Below are 18,294 nucleotides of genomic sequence, written 5' to 3'. Positions count from 1 at the left end.
AAATCTTGATCTGTTTGACTATATATTCCCACCCATTCTCCAACTTGTAAATGTAACTTTTAACCCCTAGTCCATGATGTCCTTAAATGCGTGTATTCGAGTATGAAACTCATGATGCAATCAGTGACAAATGATGATGCCCTTGAGAAATTTTGTTCCTGTGATATAATATAAAATTTGAATGGCTCAAACGCTTTCTAGGAGAAATGTCCAGGATTGTGCAATAGTCTGCCATTGAAGACGTCGTGCTATTTGGCATTTGATTTCTAGACCAACAAAGGTTTTGAGGGAGGGGTCTTTAGTTTAGCTCATGAACGTCTTACAAAGCCCCATACATGATTCATGCAAACCCTCTAAATAGTCCAAGAATGTGAAATAGTCTGCCATTGCAGACTCCATGCTATTTGGCATTTGATTTCTGAACCAACAAACGTTTTGGAGCGGTCCTAGGTTAGCTCTTGAGCATCTTGCAAAGACCCACACATTATTCATTCAAACCCTCAGAAGTGTCTTTTATAGTTCAACAATCAATAAATTTTGAGGAAGTCTTGAGCTTCCTCGATGGGAAAACAAAGAGCCTCCAATGATTATGTTATGCCGCACCTAACAAAAAATTAGTAATTTATTATTTATTATTGTGGGGTATAAATCGGACTAAAATGTTTAGGGTTAGGGTTATGTATGAGATTGTGATCTTAAGTCTTAGGGCTAGGGCTTGGGAGAAATCGCCTACCTCTCAAATTATAGTTGTTGGGAGAGATTGTCAGTCTCTTGAATTGTATGTGTTTATCTTTATTTATGAGTTGTGTTGTTTGGGTTCTTCAGATAAAATATTTTGTTTGCCTTAATTTGCGGTGGAAATTCGTCATGGTTGGGAAGCAAATAGAAGGGATAGGGTGTGCCTTAGTCTTGATATGAGAAACCAGGGTTTCCACATAGCCAACGACAGGATTTTGAGAAGAATCGCGTCATACAAAGCGATAAGTTCACTCGAACAGACATACCTAGGACGCAAACGACGAGATTGTGGTGTACATGTCTCCTTCGCATCACAGAATTCTTGACTAAACCGCGCAGACGGGATTGCAGCTTACAAGGCATCTACGTTGCACCCTAATCTTGCAATACAACCATGATTCAAGCTAGTTGGGAAGGAGTGCAATGTACAACACCGCTTTTGTTACCTAGCCCCACAAAACAATGCAATGTGGGATAGCTGATAGGCCGATGAATGGATCGTAGGCAGATAAATCCAACTGATTGTCTCTTGATCTGTAGTACACACCTCATTTGCAACTGAATTTTGCAATATAGACTCAATTACAACTATCTGAATTTAGACTCGCTAATCCACTGCACCTTTGTGATTAAAAATTGTTAATCGAAGCCAAGTAGATGCTTGGAGGAGAAATTGAAGGAAGGGATGAGCCAAATTAGATCTGAAAAGTAGTGTTTCACTTCGATATAGGGACGACTCTCATCCATGGATGGGAGATTCACGACACTGAAAGAAATGATGAAGACTCAAGAATTTCATGCAAATCCGTCGTCTCCTGTCGGGGAATGAAGCGACAATTTCTGGAACGAACCCTAGCGATGGCAATTTGAAGAAATTATGTGGCATCAGGGCCACATCACTGCTTTAGGCGGAGCTGGAGTCGCATGAATGAGTGAAGCAATCAGGAGCAGACACGACCTGTATCAATAAGAAGGATTCACGTGGCATTAGGCAGTGTCACTATTCTAGGCGGATTGAGACCCACATGATTGAGCAAAGGACTTGGGAGTAGACTCGAGCGGAAGCACATGGAAGGAATAACTTGACATCCAGACGACTAGAACGAATGGAAGCATGTGGGATTCAACAAAGGAGTTGGGAGCGGTTTTGAGTGGCAACATCTAGAGAGAATTGCACGACATTGTGAGGTTGGGAATGAACGAGAACAGACAAACCATAATTACATGCAATTCGGTGTTGTAGAAGATTGATTTGAATGATTTTGGCTAAAAACAGGAAATTATGGGGGATGGGACCCCGATGGAGGGTTTCATCCAACTGTGCCAGTGCCTTTTTTTTGCAGCCTTCCAGACGAAAGATGATCAGGAGTATGGATGGGAACGAGATAGGTGGAGAAGAGCAGGAGAGTTTGTAAGGGTTTGATTTTGATATTGTAGAGTATTCTGAAGGAAGACAAGATAGTGGTGCTTCGCAGTTTGGTGACGCTTGACCGGTGAGGGCGATTAAGGATGCAGGGTTGGGATTCTTAATTAAGTTGCATCGCGTAAAAGAGACATGATAGGTAGCTGAGAGATTCTGGTGACCGATGAGCTGCTGGGCAAGTTATTTGGGGCTGTCGTGTTCTCTAAAATTGACTTAAAGTTACGATACTAACAGGTTCATATATGACTGAAGAACGTACACAAAACTGCATTTCAAACTCATGAGAGTCACTATGAATTTTTGATTTAATAGAAAGGATTGTTAGATGAGGATGCCACGTGGAAGCCAAATGACTTGATCCAACAACAATATCATTTGTTTCACCGTGAGGACAATATTTCTTTTTGGGAGGGGAGTATTGTTACATCGGCCCCTAAGGACAATGTAGTAATTTATTATTTATTATTCATTATTCTGGGATATAAATGGGGCTAATATGTTTAAGGTTAGAGTTATGCTTGAGATTATGGTCTTGAGTCGTATGGTTAATTTCTGGGAGAGATCGCCTACCTCTCGAATTGTAGGTGTTTATCCTTATATATTTGAGTTGTATTGTTTGGATTCTTGAAATAAAATATTTTGTTTTCCCTATTTTGTGATGGAAATTCTTCTTGTTTATTATCACGTTAGTCTTCAAGTGTACATTCGCTTAAGGAGCAACTTTTAAACATGAAGTGCATTTTACAGAGAATCAAGTTTGATGACTTTTTGCTCCAAGGAGGATTTTTTCTAAAAAGTAGTAAAGGTTCTCAACTCAAATGGGAATTACTTCAACCTTTCTCCCTACAAGATAAAGGGTAAAATATTCTGATTAATGAAAAGGCTCTCCTAAAAAAACTAGTTGCAAAGGCATGTCAAAACTACTTATTTTCATTGACGAGGACCTTTTCATGGGGACATTTGAGCATAATCAATTGGTATATGTTACGACATATTGCAATTGTGTCATGATTATTGATATTCTCATCAAACTTAGTTCTATTGACCTTGATGAATGTTAAAATGTTGAGGCGGCTAACCCTTGATGTTCAATTTCGAAAATGGATCAGGTGTTCCTCCATGGATTTCATGATCAAGGACATCACCTAGTTCATTGTTATATCTATCAGTATTGAAAGGCTTTACATATAGCCAAATTCCATTATTATCTACCTTGAAACTTCCTTTTTAGCACTTAATAGAAGACTATGGCTTCATGAATGTGCATGTTTACCTCCATTTTCTATTAATGTATGAAGTATGTTAATGTGTATCACATCTAGCTACATGAATCGTGTTGCACTACATGAATTAACATGAGTAATGCTCCATGAGGATGACAATATTTCATCATAAAAGAAGCCTATGTGCATCCCTAGCTGAGAAGCCTACAGGCGTCATGGTTTTTTATCCCAAAATAAATTCTCTAAAGATTATAAAGGCAAATTTTAAGGAAAAACTAGGGATAAAGGTGAGCAATCAAGTCCAAAGTATGATCAAAGCCGTAAGTAACTTTTATTAGACATTCCTTACCCCATGAGTGATATTGATGATGCAATATAGTAACAACCTATCTTTGAGCCTCGTGTTACCCTCAAAGTACTTACATGATGAAGAAGTTGAGAACCCCTTTCTAAGATCCATCTACCTTGGCGGATGTTGATGCTTATCTTTACGAGATCACCTTAATTATCTACTTAATGCCTCAACACATCAAAAAGTTGATATGAAGAGGATCAAAACATTTTATGTATGCTTGATCTCCTATGGAATCGATGTATAAGATATATCCCAAGATTGTGAGATTCCACAATCCTACACATTTTTGAGATTCCACGATCACAGGATGGGCAAACCAAGCTGATTCTTGTCCTCATATAGTTTTTTTTTATTTTTGGTGGTGGGGGTGGGGATTTCTTGCCTTTTATAGTTTTTCCTTTTTATTTATTTTTAATTAGGTTCGTTTGTTGCTAGGAGATTATATGTGGTATTTTTCTTTTTTGATACATTAGCTTTTATTTTATGTATTTTGAGAGTTTCTTTGATTTTTTTCTCTCTGAAGTATTGTATCATCTTCTTCTTGCAAGTGGCGTGTCTATAGCTTACTCAACAATATTTGGTGGATCCTTACATCATTTGCTCTTCATTTGTCATTCAATTCACTGTTTAAGTTTAAACAGCCATCAAACACTTCATATCTTCTTCTAAACACGGTGTGCTTTTCTGTTTTTATCAACTCACATTTCAACATTAGTTGATCAAATTTTGTTGGGTACTCATTCACAGAAGAATCTCTTTGGCATACTTTGTGGAGTTTTATGAACATATCTCATCTGTAATGCAAGGGAAAATATTTTTAACGCATATCTTTTTTTCTTTTTTGATCATGTGGTGATCTTATTCTTCTTTTCCCACTGTCAAAAAGACGCTTTAGGCTCTCTCATCACAGGGATATGTTTTTGCTAAGCTTGATGGCTCTTAATCTAACTCTCTTATCTTGAGGAACATTTTCAAATATTCGATCTACTGTTTGGAACCATTCTATGAAATCATTCGGATCCAAACGTCCATCAAAATTCAACAAGTCAATTTCAACTCTAATTTTTAATGCCAAATGGACATGACATCGGCTCTTCGCACCTCGAAGCTTTTTGGTGTAAGTAATTCACTTCATCCTCTCAACCTAGAGAGTTATTGTTGTGGCTATATGTGACCTTATTGGGTTGCCTTCTTTTAAAGGCGACAAGCCTTGTTGGAGAATTTCTCATTCCATATTTTCCATAGTGATCTTCTGAACATCTTGTTGAGAATTTCTCCTCGGCGGCATGATGTCTCGTTCTTCAAACTAAATTTCAATGAAAATTAAAAAAGTAGTTTAGGGTTAGGGCTAGGTGGGTGATGTAGTATGTTGGTCAAATGTTGTTTGATTGCTTAGGGTTTTGCTGATAGGTGTTGGGACAGCTTTTTTGGCGGAGGATTATGCTATATGAATTTGAGGTTTAGGTGTAGGAAATACAAAACCTAAAAACTTTAGGGTTTTTTTTGGTTTTGATATCAAATAACATTATTCTAGAGCTCCTAGAGGGTGAGAAAATACAAGAACCGGATAGGTAAGCTGTAGGATGGGTACGGAAAGATGGAATAATGATGTCTGTTGAATTATGGCATGAATGGTAGCAGGACAACGAACTTGAAGCAGAAAACAACATTTTTTCGCATCCAAACAGCAGTAACAACGAGCAAAGATAGTTGCCCAACTGAAAACAGTGTTTCAACATAGTGTTTAAAAGGCTTTCAAGGCTTACACCTCGAGGCGTGCCTTGAATTGAGGCAAACAAAAGAAACCCTCGACGGTTAAGCTTCTATGTTATTAGTGAGGCTTTCGCCTTTTTGTCTGGGGTGTACATTTCGAGGCATAAAACCTCAAGGTATTTGAGGCAACGCTTCGATCATTGAATTATTGATATATATATATGGTGGCGGGGTCACTGTAAGTCCCCTCAGGTCAAGGGTCTGATCCTACCGCGGCATAGGAGCTCTGGAATTTTAGGCACATGACGTGGGCTCTCATCATGGGGCCAAAAAAATAAATGGTAAATCGATATTTGGGTCTCTGTCAAATATCGATTTCCTTTTGAATATATATATCATAACGTGCCTTGAAAAGGTTAGATTTTTATTTGACTATGATTTCTTGATTATGTAATTAGTTTCTTATTTTATTTTAAATTATATTGAAATTCTGATTAATTGATTGTAAGATGAAAACTATAAGGAATGAAGAACATTTAAAGTTATAAAATTAGATAGAATTAGATGATATAAATATGATGATTCTTATGAAGATGAAAACAAGGATGAGGTCACTGAATCTTGAAACTCGTAGAATATTTAAATTAAGTGAATTTTTACGAATTATCATATTTCAAACTTCTATTTTATATTAATATTTAAGATTAAAATATTTAACTTTTATTTGTGATAATAAATTAAATCAACATATCCATGATTTATATCATATTTATGATTTTTTTTTTAAATTTGTCTCGAAACTTTTACACCTCGCCTCACTAAGAATAAATGCCTTGGTTCCTAATTTTGTCTTTTAAACCTTTGGACTTCAATGAAGAAACAGTACGGAATGGGCGGTGAGGGTCCACGACTTGTTCCTGAGCAAGGTACATACACACCACTTGCAAAAAGAAGATGATACAATACTCCAAATATCATAAAACAGAAAATGATGTCTCCAAAACACAAACACAATAGCTAATAGTCTCCCAAACAAAAAGAAACAACATTTAAATAGGTTCCTAATATAAAATCCTTAATTATAAATAATAAAATCGAAAAAAAAATCTTGCTCAATTTGATAATCGGGTAAGTTTGGCTGTTTGTACAATTGATCTTTGGTCTTTCTGTAAGCCCACAGAATTGTACATAATCCACGAACCATGAAACCCCATAGAAACAGGATTGCTGGATCCTGCACAGAATGCTTGCGCTTTATAGAGAGTGCCACAATCGGCACTTGATCCTTAATGGAATTTAACTCTTAAGATTAGGCCTGATTGTCAAACAGTCAATGATGGGATAACTCTTCAAATGCAAATAGTATCAAAGATATTTAATCGTATGTCACATTATTGACAAATGCTCTGTTAAATTTTTGCTCATGAAAAGGTTAACACAAATGTAGGAGCTAAGGGATCCTAATGATGGGTTGTTTGCCTAATTTTGGCATGCTTATAAATATATACTGAAGGGGTGATTATTTGAACAAAGAACTACAGATGAAGCACCCAAAATGTCTAGGACTCACATATCTTAGGCTCTCTAATGTTTTGAAAAGTGAGCTAGAATTATATATTTGTAAAGCTTTAATAAGCTTGTTGGAAAAGCTCATGGTCATGGCTGAAGTGGGTTAAAAGTTCAAACTCCAACGTTTCTGAGTTATTAACAGTTTTACTTACTCAACATGCCAACTAAGTGGTTCGTGAAGATGGTAGCTGCTTCATAAACAAGTCTAATGATAGAGTTCCATAGTTGCTCTTGATTTAACCGCTCAAGAAGCCAAAAATTAAAATCTTCTAAATAGTTTTAGTGCCTTAAAAAGAATTATGTGTCCCTAACTTAAATCAAACTAATTTGGGTATTGTTGGGCAAACTTTGATAAGCCAAATCAACAGATTTTCAATCTTATAGAAATTTGCAAAGCATAAAGAACATGGCTAAAGGAAGTCGTCTCTTTCTACTACTATCACAAAGCACAAAAAGCATATGACTATAATAGTGATTCTAAAATTTACATAAGGTTGGGTGTCAAGCTTAAGGAGTTTTATAGTTAATAAATCTATTAAAAATGATCCATAAAATTAACAACCTTGTCACCAACTTGATATAAGCTCCAAGAGCTAGGTCATCGGTGTGCATTTTTTACGCGATGTATAACACATATGATATACCCCTAAATTTCTTGGTCAAGCCAGATCAAGTTTATCTTTATTTAAGTTTGCTAATGCTCAAAATATCTGTCAGAATGAGTTCTTTTTCCAATACTCTCAAGGCTTGCCCCCAAATTGGATTTATCGTCATCAAGTCCACTACGTACAAAGCATATGACTAATGACAGCCTTTAATGGGCCAACAAACTATAATAACCGAGTCACAAGGCCACAAAGCTGGCACCCTATTTTGGGTCAGATTAAATTTTATTTGATTATCTTCTATGCAAAGGCAATTGCTAAACTTCAATCTTTTTTTGTGATAAGTTAACTATGACAAGATCATTTTTTAACACAAAACATATTGAAGCTTAATTTTTTTCTTACTGTTGACAAATGAAAATAAGTTTTATAAACTTGCATAATAAGACCTTAAAATTCAAATGACTTTCTTAGAGATCCGTGAGGGACCAAAAAATAATTCATTTTATGCGTGCATTATATTTATTTATGTGTTGTTCTCAAGTTAACTTAAGAGCAAGTCAAAGTTTGGTTGGTTGACCTTGCTTCATTCCTTGAAGATGGTCAATGTCAATGCTCCTTGGAGTAATGGCTGAAATGTCATTGCTTATGTTAAAGCTCTTCTTCGTGGTGAGATAGAATTATCATGCTTTGGGAAAGAGGGAAGTAATTGAAAATAAGTGTGATATATATATATATATATATATATATTTGTGAGGAATTATATGACATTATTGGGGCTATTTGTATTAAAGGCCTAATAATTTTTTTCATGCATAGCGCGCGCGCGCGCGTGTATAAACTAAATAAACAATCAAAATATTACAACAACAAATTTTATTAAAACTCAACACTCAACTCAATTTCAAACCAAATCTTAAAATTCTTCTCAAAATTCAAACATCTAAACTTAAAAATCAAATCAAATTCAAAAAAAAAAAATCATTAATAAATTAAAGTATCCAAATACGCAAAAGCATACATTTACAAAAAAAAGTTTAATTAAATCACACAAAAGAACAAATAAAAAATTAAAATCCACTTTCCATTTTTATCTCTTCTTTCTCTTACTTTTTCCATTAATCTCTCACACTCCCTCTCTTCTTTTTTTTTCCCTTTCTCAATTTCTTTATTTGCTTATTTATTTTATGCTCCCTAGTTTCTCCTGTTCTATTGCTCACTTGTGCATTCTTTGTCGATTGCCCTATTTTTTGCAATGCTTTGTCTTAGCATACAAAGGTATCAAGGATGTGAGCAAATCAATAAAATCAAATATTTCAAACCACTTGATGGTCTTGGCTAAGTCTTATCTGCATACAACTAACTTACTCCTAATAGGTACTTGACAAAGAAATTAGCAAGGGGAAGCCCTCATTCGAAAGAGAGCACTTGATTCTAATTTTTATGAACTATTGATGGCTCTTGTGGTTTGATGGGATATATCATTGTGCTTAATGTGTCATAAGATGGAATATTCAAATATGGGTTTCACTAAGATATATGATCATGCATTTGCATAAAATCTCTGCAAGGAAGTAGTTTATTTGATTGAAATGTGTAGTTTTAGGCCATATTTTTAGAGTTCTTTGCGATGTTATTGATTCTGTATCATTTTGATTATAAAAAGAACACTTAAGGTAATGAATTTTTACTTGAATAAATAAATAAAATGTTAAGAAAAGAGTTCAACTAACTTTACTCTACGGAGGTATCAATTTAAGATCTAGCAAGATGAACCATAAAATTGCAAAATAGATCTGCCCTGCAAAAGGAGAAATCTTTAATTGATTCATCTTAATTAAGCTATGATCCATTAGAGAGAAGGTTTGATTAATTAGCAATAAGAGAAATAGTTTGGGAGTGTTAACGTGGAGAATTGAACAAATACCAAAAAGGTGCTCACTTCAAAAGTTTCCGAAAAAATATACCATTTTTTATAGAGATGATATTTTAAACACCCTAAAATGAATTTATTTGATTTTTTTTTATTTCTTTCTCCTTTTATTTTCTTGTCTCTATCTTTTTGTGAATTCTATCTCAACTCTTCCAAGCTATGTATGCAAAGTCATCTAACACATTTTGAAGATTTCACATAAGCTTGGCACCTATCTCAACATGTGTTTGATACATAGATATCGAGTTACTATATAACAATTCACCAAACACATTTTCAAGCTTCACATAAAAAACTTGAAATCTTATTCATTATGTTTGGTTATTAAGTTAACACGTAAAAACTCATTTAACCCGTTTTTAGTTTCTACATAAGAAGCATGGAACATACAATATTATGTGATTCGTGTATGGCTTCGAGTCAAGACCTAAAAATTTCTTTTCTTTCCCTTTGTGCTACTTTTTAAGTCAAATATTTTAAGCTCTTAAAGCCCCTATCGGCTGAATATCACATAATCTCATCAGGTGTACATGTCGTTTAGGTTGTGATCTTACATAAGAATTGTGTAGCACTAATATTGTGCTTCATATTGTACCACTGAACTTGATAGTTTTTTTGCCGTTGAATTTTTGTTTACTTGAAGTTATCTCCTTCTAAATGTTGCGATGACTTTTCAAAATTTGACAGGTTGGGCATTTAAAAGATTGACTCTCTTAATCAACTTCAACAGCCTCTTCCCCACTTGCGCCTCTATTTTTTCTTGAACCTTTTTTATCTTAGAAGCCAACTCTTTTCTGCTTCTCTAAATTGCAGTACTTCAAAGTTGTATTCAACACATGAACACTCCATAGTGCATTTTTCAACGAAGTTTTCAACTCTTGTTGATTTTAGTGCAAGCAGAGGCATCCATATGAACTGTAAGGGCATTAACAAATAAAAACACCAAGTAACCTACAGCCTGCAACACAACCCTTTGTTAATGGCTCAAGCCTGAACCACCACTCGTCTGCATTTGTTTCCTCTATGATTTTTGTTGGGATTTTGTTTATCAAACATAGTTAAATTGTCTTGAGACTCTTCTTATTTATCTCTGTTATTTATTCACTCTTAGTTTCCTACTTCTTGGTTCACCCAACTGGTGCCTTCAGATGTCCCTATTGAACTAAAATACCATGAACATTAGTTCTTCAAAATCCAAAACTATTTAATCCTTTCAATTTTTCGATCCCAAGCTCATGTAAATCTAGGAGTAGTCCCTTGTAAACTTCGCTTTGATGTCAGTTGTTATGAAAATAGTATTTTTAATCTTATTCTACAAAAGTGTTAATCTTGGAGTAATTCCAATTAACACATACTATAAAAGAGATCAAACACCGAAATTCTGTGGGATCATCTAAGGCTCTGTTTGGCGCAGCTGCAGCTTCTCAGCTTTTCAGCTACAGCTGTGCTATCCCAGGAAGCTGCTGCGGGGAAGCAGCTGCGAGGATTGGTACTGTCTATTTGGTGCAGCTGTGTGAAACTAGCTGTCGAGCAGCTGTTTATGGAAAAATGACCATTCTGCTACTCTTCAGTAAGGCTGTTTAAAACAAAATATAAATAATTTTTATATTAAACAAATTTTTTCTTAAACAAATTTATATTAATAAATAATTAAGTAGTTTTAAAAATTAAGAAAATTTATATTTATATCAAATAATTAAGAACATAAAAATATATTTATAAATTAATTAATTGATCATTAAATAACAATATATAAATTCATTGAGTGTTAGAATTACATACATACAGCTCAGTTCTTATTTATTTACATACCATAACACCAAAACTTCTGCCCACGCTTGATTCCTGGCCTGAGATAGTTGGTTCATCTCTGCCTACAACTCTTGCTAGTCTATGATCTCAGATTCAAGTGAAAATCGAGTATGAAATTGCCATGGTTATTCGGAGATAAACTATAAGTGCATTGGTATATCAATTAAAGTTGCATGAAGCTTTAACCAAAACAACTCCAACATAGAAGGTAGAGCATCTGATGAGCTAGAAGCAACAAATTAGCAAACACATGAACACACAAAGAAATGGCAGATGAATCTCTCCACACCAAATGAACCAGAAATTACAGACAATAAAAATAATCAAATTTAGTGACAGCAAGCCAACTTACTGGTCGAATATAGATTGGATCAGATGATCAGAAATTTTTAACAAACTAATTCACTCAAGTGTCGTACAACTAATTAATTTGCGAAGAAAAACGTGAAAACCAAGAGAAAATAAGTGTCCAAAAAATTGGAATCAAGGTTAAATTGCAGTAAACTCTTACTGTAGCAACTGCAGCAGCAACTGCAGCAACTGCAGCATTAGTGATGTAAATAATATCAAGAACTGAAACAATGTTCCCATCTGTTAAATATCCATTCACCAAAAAAAAAAAACTCGAAATAAAAATCCTATAATAAAATTGAAATGTAAAATAATAGAAGGCAAGCTAGTCACTAGTCTCTGAATGCTAGTCTCTGAATGAGATTACTTCTATCAGCAATAGGTTCATTAATAGTGATGATTCGATACCTCAAAATTCCTAACGTATAGCAGGCAAATGCTAGTATAAATTGAAACTTATATAAAGCAGAAATGGAAAGAACAAGCCATCTAATAGCAGTTGAGCTAGGCAAACAGCAGCGGAATAAGAATATGTGCCTTTGGTAATGTCCATGGAAAGCATGGGGGAGCTTGAATGGATACTCAGTAAGCCTTGCTCTAGCGACTAGCTCTTGTTGCTTAGCTTGCTGTTTCAAATGCAGCAGTTCTGCTAAAGCTAATAAGAATAACAAAATGTTCTATACTTCGAAGAAAAAAAATTGTTAAATTTGAATCAAGGCCCTAAAAAGAACTAACGATCGCTAAAGAAAGTTAGAAAACTAAAAAAAAGTACCCTTCCACTTTTGGGTTTGTGGACTGAGGCAAGCACAAATAATTATGTGCAAGATTCCACACTATCACATTAGTACTGCTACTTGGCGAAGAAGACGCTGCCAGCGGTCCGAGCTTAGGTTAAAAATGTTAAAAAAGCTGTGTTGGGACTTCCGTTATACCTTCCTCTGCACGAAGCACCAGGAACAGTGCTACAGTCGAAGAAGGAAGAAGTGGGTTGTGCAGCTTCGAAGGAGAGGATGGCAGAGGAAAGAGATCAATGGATAGGGCTTCTTTCAAAGGAAAGATATGGGAAGAAGAACGAACGAGAGCAGATGACCAACAAATGAATGCAAGAGAAGAGTCAGGGAAGGAGTAGAGTTTCAAGAAGCAGAGCTTCAAGTCCTGTAACAGCCCGAACGATGATCGATCGAAGGGGCAATTGGGTAAAAAAAATCGCGGAACACGGGCCGCGGGGTCGATCCCGCGGCCTGCTTTTTAGCGAAAACCTCGCCTGCGGTGGCCGCGAAGTTCATCTGCAGCGCCCCCAAACAGTAATTTTCGGCGGTGGGGTGCCGCGAAGCGCTCTAACCGCGCCCCCAAACATAGCCTAAGTAAGCTCATTTTTAGGTGTAAAAGGGAGGATTCAGTTTTCTGATAAAGAAGCAACAATTGTGAACTAGCACTTCTTAAAATCCAATTGCACCCTTAAAAAAAAGTCTCACAAGTCTAGTATGATGTATAACTCATAAGAGATAACAAATAAAGTTGATTTAATCAAATACTAAAAATTATCCGCTTATAATTTTTTCAAAGAAGTTATCTTTTTTGTTGAAGTAAATCTTTGAAAAGATATTTATTTCTCTTTTTTATTTTTTTTTTATTTTTATTTTTTGTATGTGATTTTATTCTCTTTATTTCTTCTCTTAGATTTTCTCTCTCATCCCAATTCTTATCAATGACTACTGAAAAACCATCTCAACATTGTCTTATGACTTTCATATCGATCATATTTCTCTGCATCAATTTTAAAGCCACCACTGCAATTCAACGTCGTTTAATTTTACAAAATCTTTTAACTAATTTTCAAGCTTTCACACAGTAAGCTTGGTAGCTGCCTTATAATGCGATTAATGTATGATATTAAGTCAATACCCAGCAAATTACCAAATTTATTTTCATGCTTTCACATAGTAAGTTTGAACCTATCTCACCATGTGGTCCATGCATGAATATTTAATCGATACCTAACAATCAACTAACACATTTTCAAGTTCTTCTACAAGAAGCTTAAAACCTATCTCAGAATGTGATTTGTGTGATATTGAGTCAATTTGTAACATTGAATTATTCGTTTTATCTGAGTTGCTATTGTTAGATGTGGATTTTTGAAGTGTTTCGTAAGTCTTGATGCTGATTTCTTGGGGATGGCATAAAGCTTGGATCTCAAAATTGTTGATTTCTTTCCTTATTATTTCCTTTAATCTATTTGTAATTGGTTTATATGTAGTTGAGATTTTGTCATGTTCTTTACATTGTAAGTTATTTTTTTTTTCAGGTTTTTGAATCTTAATTACATTGTAGTTTTACATTCATTCTTAGATATCTGTTAAGTCTCGGATTTTGATAATTTTTATATTATAATTTCGAATGAATTGTGTTTTTCTAATTTTGCATCAAAAGAGACTACTCTTTGCATAAGCTAAATGTTGGGATATTGCAAATTTTAACCTTGTGTTTTAATTTATTTATTCATTAACATTTTTGTGTCTCATCTTAGCTTCTTTTTGGTGAACCATATATCCTATTACATTTTGTGTCACTAGTTTACAAACCTAAGGCCAAGTGAGATAATGGTCGGATTTAAGAGATTTCAATGTCCCTTGCCAACATGGCAAACGATGGCTTACATTCCACACATAAGATGATCGAGTTTGTATCCATAATTTTAATTGAACAATAAGATCTCAACTTCAATTCTGAGATCTTCTAATCTTAATGATGTATTTATTTTCTGAAGTTTTTTTACAGAAAGGGTTTAACTTCAAATCATGTTCAAATATGAAGATAAATATACTTTGAGATTATTATCATTGATCTGGTTAATTTTTGGAAATCATAACCAAGCAATTCTCTTTATCAAAATTCTTCTTTGCACTCCAAGAGACGTCTCCATGGGACTTGCTTTTTTCCTATTATTGGTTGTAAATCGTGCAAATTTTAATTGGAGAGAATTTTGAAACCCCCTGGCCTCTCCTCCCTTCAAAACACACAAAAGAAAGCTAAAAACGCATGGAATGGTCACAAATATGTAGTCAGAGCTGCCATCCATCCATCCTTTGTAATAGGTTACTAAGATGGTAAATTTAAACATAATCAGAGTCCACGGAAAGCACGTCTCATATCATGTCCTCTCCATATGATCACAGTGAAATATGTGTGGATCACAATGAAATATGTGACACTTGCAAATGATGTGGCAAATTCTTTTTACATACTGGTTATAATTTCTAAAATTTGCCTCTAAACAATGATGATCGAAGGAATAACCAATTCTGGATGCTCCCAGTAACTAAGCCTATAATTTGTGAGTCATATGCCACTCAATATGACGTGCAACTGTCTATTAGCTAAACTTGACTTGAAGTTGACCCTTTTTCAAACTTATCATAAGGCCATGAGTTCCCTTTGGATAAATTAATCCATGTTTATTGATAATGATCTTTCAATTTATTAAGAAGATTAAGATTAGTAAAGGTTCGGTGTTAAATTCATGTATGACTATTTGCTTTGAGCTAATAATAGTGTATTTTTTTCTTCAATAAAAATTATTGAAACCAAAGCAAAGCATTGACTTTATGTTAGCATTTCAAAGTTCTCTCTCTGATTGGGCGGGTAATCAAATCATGATTAGCTTACACCTTAAGAAGCTTTGTGTATTTTTTTCCTCAATTCAAATTGTTGACACCAAAACAAAGCATGGATTTTATGTTACCCTTTTACAGGCCCTTTCTCTGGTTGGGTGGGTCAAGCAATTATGATAGTTTTCGCCCATAAGAAACTTTGAATTATGAATATAAAGTTCTCACTAAAGGTTGAGATTTCTTGTTAGCCTTTTATCTTTTATCTAATCATCTTTTTTGAGAAGTCAACACACACACACACACACTAACTAATGTGCATGGCCTGTTTCTACATATATGCCAAAGGCTAATCTTTTTTTTTTTTGAGAAGTCAACACCACACTCTCTCTCTCTCTCTCTCTCTCTCTCTCTCTCTCTCTCTCTCTCTGATTTATGTATATAAAGTTGACACACTTTGAATTATGAACATGAAGTTCTCACTAGAGGGTGAGATTTCTAGATCACACAAACACGTGCGGGTGCGCACGCATGTATGCACACACAGACATACTAATTTGCATGGCTTGTATATATGCTTACGTCTAAGGTTCCTTTACACAACTATATAAAAAATGTTAAGTTTTTTTTTTTCTATTCTATTGAAAACAGTGATATTTCTTTCTCAATTAGATTTTAAAATCACAAGTGTTAAGATCATTAAATAAAATTAAGAAATGAAGAAATCAGGAATCCAATTGAAATCCTCTAATATATCTTCTATCAATCTTATCAATGATCAAGTGTGGACGAATGAAGATTGCAAGGTACTTTCTACCATCATTTGCCTTTGTTTTGCCCAATTCAAAGTCTGCATTATGTTATTTATTATGGCAAAGGCAAGATTCAAACAAAATATCTTGAAAATAAATTTTTAGACAATTACCAACTGAACTAGATAACACTTATATAATCCGCATAGAATTAGTTTGGCCCATTCTAAGGACTGATATGAGATTGACCGATACTAGCATAAGATCTGGACTTTTTTCTAGGTTGTAACATGCACAAATTTATATTTTGTAGCTTGCAATACTATCATTGCAAGGCAGTTTGCGCCATAAGTTCAGTCCCAAAGTCCAAACTGTAATTATATGATAGTTTCCATTGCACGGTATGACCAATGGAACATAACTTGTGGTTGTTCATTTTGGGTATTTCTGCAGAACCTCAGCTTAATATATTCGAATTGACCGGCTTCTACTGGCAGAGGTCAGATAACTTATAAGCCTAATACATCATAACGAAATTGAGTTTATGGTGTCAGCTGTAAACCTTAAGCTTCTAACACCATAGCATTTCAAATTATTTTTATGATAACTAGTACTTAAACTTTATTGTATGACATTTAAATAGTTTTTAGAAGCCTTGCATATACTATTTATTATTGAGTTCGAGAGTTTCCATCATTATTGGGACACCTTGAAATCAGTCTTTTTATCAAGAAGAAAGCACTAGTCAATTGCATCCCAATAAGCATTCAAGAGAATGAAGCTACAAATCTAATCAAATGACAAGAACAATTTTAAATTAAATATTCTCTTCGGTTAAAACTCATTTCACATAAACAAATTTCTGCAGCTCTATTAGGTAGATAGGGATGTGTAACTAATGATATTGTGAATAAATGTAATGGTTAGTTTAGGTTGATTGATTGGTTAATATTGATGTCTTAGGGAGCCCTTCGAGTCTGTATACTTTTCATTACGGAGTGTTAGGAATCACTAAAAAAAATGAATTATGCCCTCTTTTCTTGAGCATTCTTTTCCATCTTCTTTCTCCTATTTGATACGAATCCAGGTTAGATCATGGCAATTCACATAAACAACTTTTTATTAATATAACCTTTATTTTTATTATTGCGTACGTCAGTAATATTTGTTACTGTTTATAGCTCGCTACAAGCTTCTAAATCTGGATTTTGTTTGACTCATGCGAAGGTAGAGGATATAAATTGAATTCACAACATTTTATTGTCTGCCTGGTTATAAATCTGCGATCATTTCTCTAATCCTTTCTTTCATTCAAAATTTGTTTATCCAAATGTAGCCTTAAGGATATGATGGATAATATCAAAGCTGTTTCTATCTTGGTGTTGAGCCGCCTCTAAAATTGTTATTATCCTTTAATGCAGCTGATGAAGCTTCTAAAGACGGCAGCGTGAAGGCTAATGCTGGTGATGATGCCGAGGTCAGCGTGCACACATTTTCATATCTGGTTCAGTAAATTACAGAAATCATGCCTTCTCAATGCTAACCTTTCAACTTTTTTTCTCTTGCAGTGAATTTGGAACTGGAAGCCCAGCCAATGATTCTGAAAATCTTCCTTGGTATGGTTGTTTTAGAGATTTCCAAGGCTTTCTTTGATTTTTATTTGCTAGGCTTGAACATGCTTCTGTTCTGTTTGCAAACATTTTCTTTTGTATGCATCTTGCCCGACAGCACTACTTTACTAAGCTGCCTGCTTTAAATTAATTTGACGCCTCAGGTGTTTATCAAACCTTGAGGTCAGAGTAATGCCTTTCTTTTATGTGTGCTTGAAAAGAATATGCGTTTAGTCTATGAATAGCATTACTACTGAATTACTTTATGGTAGTTTGATGGCTACATACGCAATAGCGTTTCTTTAGTTTCTGATGATTCAGGCCGAAGACCACCATGTTATTTAACATTGTTATGGACGAGCTGCAATTTATTAGTATTCTTGATTTATGATATTTTGATTAAATTAATGAGGATATGCTCATGTTCAGGCCCTCATTATTAACTAACCTCTATCTTTTTAAGATGACAATTTAACTGTCTTAGGGATTGTATTATAGGAAGCTAATTCAATTAGCCTTTTAAATTTGTATGATGCGATTTGTGATAAGACTCTGCATATGTTTGAACCATATATATATATATATCTATTCTATTGAAA

At 34.5% G+C, this 18,294-nt stretch overlaps 1 protein-coding gene across 1 annotated transcript in view; it reads left to right on the top strand.

Moving 5' to 3' along the window:
• LOC110033727 (14-3-3-like protein B) overlaps positions 1-17,933 on the top strand; it is a 49,624-nt gene extending 31,691 nt beyond the window's left edge. The window contains exons 6-7 of the mRNA XM_020737787.1: positions 17,507-17,562; positions 17,654-17,933. Of these exons, the coding sequence (XP_020593446.1) occupies positions 17,507-17,562; positions 17,654-17,656 (59 nt within the window). The 3' untranslated portion in view covers positions 17,657-17,933. The remainder of the gene's footprint in view (positions 1-17,506; positions 17,563-17,653) is intronic.
• Positions 17,934-18,294: the final 361 nt, after the last annotated feature.

Source organism: Phalaenopsis equestris, unplaced genomic scaffold, assembly GCF_001263595.1.
Source record: "Phalaenopsis equestris unplaced genomic scaffold, ASM126359v1 Scaffold001269, whole genome shotgun sequence".
NCBI classification, from domain to species: Eukaryota; Viridiplantae; Streptophyta; class Magnoliopsida; order Asparagales; family Orchidaceae; genus Phalaenopsis; species Phalaenopsis equestris.
This window is presented reverse-complemented; position numbering and strand designations above follow the sequence as displayed.